The sequence below is a fragment of the Nuphar pumila genome, chromosome 2 (assembly GCF_984573655.1).
Source record: "Nuphar pumila chromosome 2, dmNupPumi1.hap1.1, whole genome shotgun sequence".
Lineage (NCBI taxonomy): Eukaryota > Viridiplantae > Streptophyta > Magnoliopsida > Nymphaeales > Nymphaeaceae > Nuphar > Nuphar pumila.
The window spans coordinates 28,186,433-28,194,378 of NC_143250.1; the positions used below are offsets into that span (position 1 = coordinate 28,186,433).

Below are 7,946 nucleotides of genomic sequence, written 5' to 3' on the forward strand. Positions count from 1 at the left end.
CCAGTTTCACACAAGCAAAGGTTAAAAAAGTCATAACAAAATTGGGTATTTACTATTTTTGCATATGGAGAGAATAAGCAGAAATTCTAAAGCATTTCAAGATACACAACAACAACTACGCCTTCAAGAAACACATGTCTTACAATATCAATATCAATATGATCATTTTTTATTAATTAATTTTATTTTAGACTTTTTAGGAATCTGTTTCATTTTGGCTATTTTACCAACTTCATCATATTTAAAGTAAAAAATAAATAAAATAGGCATAAATAGTTAGTTGATATCATAGAGTAATCATATCTAAAATATTGTATCGGGATTTATTTGTAGAAGTGTTTAGACCTCCCACAACAATCCACATAATGCTGTCAAAGGGTGAAAGAGCAATTTTACATGTCAACCGATCGTAAGATGTGATTTGAAATCAAATACGTTAGGTCTTATTTGTAAATAATGTAAAATATGGGAGTTTTTTGTAAATTGTTCTTAGGTCCAACCCGAGGTCCCACACAGACTTATCACGCATGCAAGGACGCAGCCTACGAGGGATGGATAAGTTGGGGTGGCTGATGACGAGCGTGTGGTGGTGTTGTGACTGTCTCATCTCACCCTCTTCCTTCTTCAGTGTCGCCGTCGTCCACACCCACAAGAAGATACAAAGACTAGGAATTCCCGATTCCCTCTCTCTCTTTCTCTGAAAATGGCTGCCGTACTCGAGGTGTTTACGATTCCTCGCTCCTTGGCGGGCCTGCGGGACACAGCCGAGCGGCCGCCGGTTTCCGGAAGGGTCTGCCGGAAAGCGATTCCCCTACCGGCGGCGCGAGGGCTGCGAGTCGTGGTTCGCTCAGCTAGGGTTTGCTCAGTGGTTGGGTTCGATTGTAGCAGGAGAAGAGGAGCGGTGGTTTGCGAGTTGCAGAACACAACGACCCAAGGTTAGGGCCTGTAGCTTTAGGGAACGTATGGTTAGAGTTATTCTCTCTCTCTATTAGTTTGTAATTTAGTGATTTTCTTGATGGATTTCGGATGAGAGATGTCTCAATTGCACAAATTTTGGTTAGGTTAGGTGCTTGGTGGTTAGTTTTTATTTATCACTTAGCCTTTCGTAGTTGAGAAATATTCCTTAAGCATGTCTGGCTTTCTTTTTTGGGTTTTCTCTTAGTTTATGAAAATGCATTTTCTAGACATCATACTTGAGTTTTTCCATTTGAAGCAATGTTGAATTCAGTAGTTTAGTTTCATTTTTATTCCTTTGGAGATTTTCTTGCTCAATGATATTAGCAATAGTGTTTCTGTTTTATGTTTTGGTTTCTTGTTCATTATAGGAATTCACTTTTCTTTTCTTGCATTTCGTGCTATTATTAGTTCAGCAAATCGGCTTCATTCCCTTAATAGATCTTTTTTTCTTAAGTTGACAATTATAGTCTGCTTGGTTGTTTGCTTGGTTCTTGTTGTCTAAATTATGTTCATTTGTGAATGTTGAATGTGGTAGATGGATTGGTAAAGTGGTGCTACCTTAGTTGAATGGCCTTCAATTTGAACCCCTTCAGGGGCTGTTGGCCCACTTATGTATGCTAGAAGTGTATGATGGAATAATTGTTTCAAATGTATGATCATACTTTTATGGGTGTCTATCATGACTTGCTGAGTGTGTGGACAAATCTATGAGTAAATTTATGATATGAGATAGATATCATGGTAGCATTTATTTTATTGAGTTGAAATGACTCTTTGTTGAAGGTGGTCTTATGGTATCCTACTGCAAAATTAAGTTAGCACATGTTATCTTGAAACATGATGCTGGTAGTGGATTAGTAGGTGAAACTGTCTCTTATTTTATGAAATCGTCTTTAGAAAAAAGCAAAACAACTTCGACTAGAGCCATATGTGTAAGGTCCCATTTTATATGACAACTATGATGGAAGACATACAGGGAGGATCTAAGCATCTTGTTTTTTTTATCAAAGGAGTGTTTTTTTTTAATGTTTATATTTTCATTTGGGTAGTTGTTTGCTTGTTCTTAAAAGCTTTGATGTCATCCATTAGAATGGTTGTATTTTAGTAGCATGTTCTCTATTAGGTATTCTTGCACATCTCTTCTTAAAGGAATCAATAAATGTACATGCTTTGAGCATAAACCTAGCTTGCCATAAGAAGCTATATTAAAAAAATGGATTTTTGTACTGCATGTAATGTTACATATCCAAGATTTTGCCCATTTGGATATTTTGTTGAAGTTAATGACTATTACTCTCTATTTTTAGTGAATTTCTTTGGGAAACGGATTGTGCCAGTCCAGCTGTTGACAAAATGAATAAGTAATATTTGTGTGATGTTCATGTTTAAATTTATGCATATTTATTAGGTGTGAAAGCGATATGTGCATTCATAAAAGTTGGAGTTTGTTAGTCAACCATTCTTGTGTTCAAATTTCATGTGGGCCTAATCCTGACCTGCTTGCCAAAAAGTTTGCATATAATTAATTATTATTAAATTCCTAGATCACGTGTCAGATGTGATGGATGGGCTATTGGAGTTATACCGCCTTTTACCTAGCATCTTGTGTTCAAATCTTCCTAGGGGCCTATTCATGTTGGTGCTAATTAAAAGCAGTCACATATCCATGGGGTTTGGTAATAACTACTGCAAGCATATGGAAAGAACCAGAGTTGCCAGTCGAGAAAAGGGGAGCGGAAAGTGATTCAGGAAGCGGGAGCAGTAAGCGAGGCATTTCTAAAATTTTTAGAAGTGGGAAACGCGAGACGACTTAGAAGCAATGCCAGCCGAGAAAAGGGGAGCGGAAAGTGATTCAGGAAGCGGGAGCAGGAAGCAAGGCATTTCTAAAATTTTTGAAAGTGGGAAACGCGAGACGACTTAAAAGTGAACCGGAAATCGTTTCAGAAGTGAGAAGGGAAGCAAACCGGAAGCAACATAAGAAGCGAACCATAAACAAAGAGGGAAGCGACGTAGGATTTGAGTGGGAAGCGAATAGGAATCGAGTTTTCCTAATATTGGGCAAAAAAAAAATTCTTAAAGGCTCCAAGCCCCCAAAAAAAGAAAACTCACTTCTTGATATTGGGAAGTGAGCTTCCCCATAAATGGGAAGCATGCTTCCCATTTAAAAAGGTTGCTTCCCCACAAACGATGTGTTTTCCGCTTCCGAAATGCGTTTTGGAGAAGCACGCTTCCCCGAGTCCTATAACATTTTTGGTAACCCTGGAAAGAACTATTCACATAATCATGATATTTTGATTTACCAATGCTTTAAGTTGATTCTTGTGGAAGTTAAGAGAGAATTGATTTAATCAATTTAACATTTGCTGTTCACACGGGACTGAGAGATGTTGAATATGAAGATTGGTCATGGCTTACAAAAACTCTTTCGGATTGGAACCTAACAAACCTACAAAACCATCTAATATGGAAGTTATCTGAGGATGGACTAGGTTGTCTTTCTATATGGCAGGTATGGAGATGTACCAAAACATGCAATATAGGGCTGGGGGTCATCACTGTGTGCCAGAATATTTGCGTGGCTGTTATTGTTGGATAAGGAACACACATTAAATAATCTAAAAAGTTTGGAGTGCATCTCTCGAATAAATATGCAATGTGTTGCTCTAAAGAGGAATCAGCCCATCTAATCTGGTTATGTCCATTCTTCCATAAGCTCTTTAGTCTTGCCTGGCAGAACTGAATATAGACATAAGGCCTCAATCATGTTTTAGAGACCTGCTTATAGGCGTACTTTAAGAAGATCCCACAAATGGACAAAAGTTTGGAAGTGGTGATTGCATGCAGTGTGGGTGGTTTGTGTGGTAATCTGATTATCAAAAAATATCAGGACCTTCAAGATTGACTATTCTAGCTTATCAGCACTTCATAAGCGTGTTGAGGACATTCTATTTTTTGCTGTCTATTTGGGAAAGGACTTATCTTGGATAGGAATATCTAGAATACCAATAATATGATCCATCAAATTTGTTTGTATCCTTTTCTTCTTTTCCTTTACTTTGATTCTGTTTTATATCTTGGTCACTGCTCGTTGCTTTTCTTTCTTTACTGAATAAATTTATGCTTCATATTATATGCAGCGTCGCTGCATGTTGGGCATGCAGTGGCCTACTTGACCACCACCCATCTTGGCATTTCTCAAGATGGGTGTGGTGTCCATCTCGAGAAATGTTGAGATGGATGGTCATCAGCAGCGGAGCTGCATGTTAAGCATGCAGTGCTGCTGCATAAAAATGAAAATTTATTCTATTACTTCTCAAAAACAAAAGAAAAACAAGTGAATAAATAAAATCAATAAAGAGAGAGAGTAGATAAAAGTCTGTGTCCATCTTGCTTATGGTACAACAGGAGAGATCAGCTTGTGTTAATGAAATTGGTATTGATGTTTCTATGCATTTAAAGCCCTGGAAAAGGGCTCTGTCTTCCTAGTAAGGGATGACCGTGGTTTGTCACCTGGTATGAGATGACCACAATTTGAAAAACCAATGGAGGGTGTTCCTTGCCGCAAGTTTGATGCTGGGTGTAATCCCTGGTGGGCAGGAGTGACCTTAAAAGAGTTTTATCAACCGAAGACCTGCCAATGTGCGGTCATTGATTGGGGACTTTCCCTTGGCCTAGACAGCAGAAAAAAGAAGGAAAGAAAGAAAGCCTTGATAAGGAACCATTTGATTAGACTATGATCCTGCACCTTGCCCTTAATTTGTTTATATAGAAATGAAGTTGAGCGACAACTGTTAACATAAATCTTGGAGCCAATATGCTTGATACTTAAGTTTCCTGATACTTTTTGACAATGATGGTTGATATTTTAGTGCACCCCACTGACGCTTGTTTTAATTTGCTTTTTCTAGTGCAGTTTTCTGCTCTTTTACCGTTTTACTACTACTTTCCTTTCATGATCCAACTTTAGAAGTTTTGAGCTTGTCTTTGTATTAAAATGCTTCGGCAGTATATTAAGTATAAAAGATTTAACAACTTACCTGCATAACTTGCTTGCAATCCCAGTTCCACTTGTCAATGAGGCAACATGGCGATCACTTGTCATTGAGGAGGAAAGTCCTGTGCTTGTGGACTTCTGGGCACCTTGGTGTGGACCCTGCCGAATGATTGACCCCGTGATAAGTGAATTGGCAGTACAGTACGCTGGCAAAGTAAAATTCTATAAGCTGAACACTGATGATAGCCCCAAAATAGCAACCCAGTATGGGATCCGCAGCATCCCAACTGTGATGATTTTCAGGGATGGGGAGAAGAAAGAAACAATTATTGGCGCTGTTCCCAAAACTACACTTACTGCAAGCATTGATAAAATTTTGCCTTCTTGATTCACCTTTCCTGTAAGAACTTTAGTTAGATGCTGTTTCTATGTTCTAATATGTTGATTTTAGGTCATTTTCTCGTGTGGCGCTCTGTACTTGTACTGTAAATACTAAGAAGAGGTTGTAGTTCTCTGCATTTTCTTCTCAACTCATCATTGGTTCCCGACTCCTGTGATCATTGGTGCATTTCTTAAAGGATTTTTGGTCGATCCGTTTACTGCTTCGGTTTCCTTGAACCGGAGCCTTTGGTTCAACAGTGTCACAGCGGTCATGCAACATAGTGCGTCACTGTCGGGGATTATGATGGGAACTGCTGACTTGAGCTGGCTCCACCGGGGTTACAGACACATGGACACGCTTGGTATGGCACTAAAATTTTGTAGTAGGACACGGGACTCTCTCTCTCTCTCTCTCTCTCTCTCTGTTGTGTGTATATATAAAACACACACACATACACGTGTATATGACTGCATTCATAAATCTTAATATAAAACATGAATACTTCTGAAGTGCAAATTCTTGAACGACAATTCTATAGCATTATATTTATAAGTTTTAATTAAAAGAAATCAAGTTGAAAATTGAAATGGAATATAACAATGACGTTTAGGAAGGAAAATTTAAGTGTAGATTTTTTTTTTTGGATGGGCAAGCTGGGGTTAGGCAGACCTCTACCAGATACACGGTAGATAACGAGAAAAAACAAGCTACAAGGAAATAGAAAGTAGTGGCTTGTCCTTCCAAATCCTGCTAATACCTGAAAAACCCATGATAGACAGCTTTAAACTAATATAATTGCAGGATCTGGGAATGAGCTTTTAGCTAACTGGTTGGAATGAGAAGATGGGATCCCTCAGTGCGGGAAAGATCGAGGTTAATCTTCCTCGGCCTTCAAGAGCCTGTTTGATTAGATGAACTCCATGTTTACTTGAAAACTCAAGAATCAGTGAATGATGGGATGAATCTACTGCAAAATATGATTCCAACATTCAAGTTCCTGTTTAAAAGAGTTCCCATTTCCCATCAACCAATCCAGAGCAAGGTAAAAGCCACGATGATCACGAACAGCAAAGCCTATGCATAGTTGAACCTGATAATCTGCAGAAATGGAAACTGAAAAGCGACCTTGAGGAGGAGGCGACCACTGATTAGCATACAACCAATGAAGAAAGGTTGGCCCAGGTGCAAGCCGAAGAAGAGGAAGAATGTGCTCTCTTACTAAATTAGCTTCAGAAAAGTGGGATTGTTGAAAAGCACCTTGTTACGAGTCTCCCAAACATAGCGCAAGGTCACTTGGTATGCTAGCAGCCAAGATCGAAACAATTACTTCCAGTGAAATTTCTGCTTGGACCAAGTTCGAGAATGAGATTGGAGGTCCGAATAGTTGATCAGCTTCTTGTCGAAGTATTTTTCCAAAGTGGACTGACCACTTTGCAAGAGATGAATACACGATCGTGATTCTCAGACTATTCAAGAACAACGATTCGCCATGTTGTGACCATAATATTGAAGTCTGTCTTGAGTTAACAGCTTGGCATCCAGGGCCAGTCTAAGGGTGGGAGCCGCACGAGGACGGTGACCAGGAACCCAAATAAAAGGTGCAAAAGAAAAGGGTGGAGCAACTAACCTCATCTCATTCTACACATTCTTGGAAGAATTTTTTTTAATTTCCCTGCCATGTTAAAATATCAGGTGCACTTGAAAAACTGATACAATGCAGAATAAGGTTGAGAATATGCCATCGAAACTGAGAAAGATTTGATATTTTTCTCTCAAAAAGAAACTGAGGAGAAAGATCAGTGCACCTATAAATGCTATGCGGCAAATTGCTACAAACTTCATATACCGATTGAAAGCAAAGATGCATATAAGATTGGCGATCAATGCGTGCATAAATCTTGCCACAATAGAGAAAGGGCCGCTCTAAGGATCAAACCAGAATTTTATCATTCTGCCATTTCCTTTTTGCCAGCATGATTCATCAAAGGGCCAATACTATAGCTAATATTCCTCAAGCCTGCGAACCATGAAGATTTTTGGAAGGTGCCAAATCGAGGCTCGAGAGATGTGTTTGTCTTGAAAGGACTGGTGGAGAGATCATGGTGTTATGGTCCAAAATTTAGAAGATGATCTAGATACGGTGCCTAAGATCCATACATCACCTCTGGAACCCTAAGAGGGTCGACCATGAGTCCCAGGGTGATGACGTTGTAGCTGACTTGATTTCTTTAATTAAGAAAATGCTAATTATTTAGAGTGTCAGTCAAAAAAATGAGAAGCCAAACATATGACATCACCAAAAGATAAGTCAATCAGTATAAAGGTCCCACATGAGGGTGGCTTGAATTCAGAATAGTCCTAGGGGATGTCTCCCCTTCTAAAAGTTTATTTAATTGCTTTTAATTAAGATTCCTTAATTAGTGTATAGTTATAGTTCCTAATTAGGTAGGAGTCTTAGCTTAGATTAGTTATTATTTTTTCTAATTAGATGAAGTTTAGATGATTAGGACTCAACCCCAGCTCTCTCTATATAAAGAGATTTGGGCAGCTATTTTCATTATGGAATAAGATTATTAAGTTTTCACATCTTTCTTTCTCTCTAGCTATCCATCT

General features: G+C 38.7%; 1 protein-coding gene across 1 annotated transcript; it reads left to right on the forward strand.

The window, feature by feature from the left end:
* The first annotated feature begins 589 nt into the window (after nt 1-589).
* LOC149845099 (uncharacterized) lies at nt 590-5,469 on the forward strand. Its single transcript, XM_089995510.1, has 2 exons — nt 590-935; nt 5,020-5,469. Exons 1-2 carry the CDS (start codon nt 704-706, stop codon nt 5,337-5,339), a joined length of 552 nt encoding a protein of 183 aa, XP_089851636.1. The 5' UTR covers nt 590-703; the 3' UTR covers nt 5,340-5,469.
* The last annotated feature ends 2,477 nt before the right edge of the window (nt 5,470-7,946 follow it).

Excerpts from the sequence above, each read along its gene's own strand:
- LOC149845099 (XM_089995510.1), top strand. The coding sequence starts at position 704 with ATGGCTGCCGTACTCGAGGTGTTTACGATTCCTCGCTCCTTGGCGGGC. Across the intron at positions 936-5,019 it reads GCAGAACACAACGACCCAAG|TTCCACTTGTCAATGAGGCA; the intron begins GTTAGGGCCTGT and ends TTGCAATCCCAG.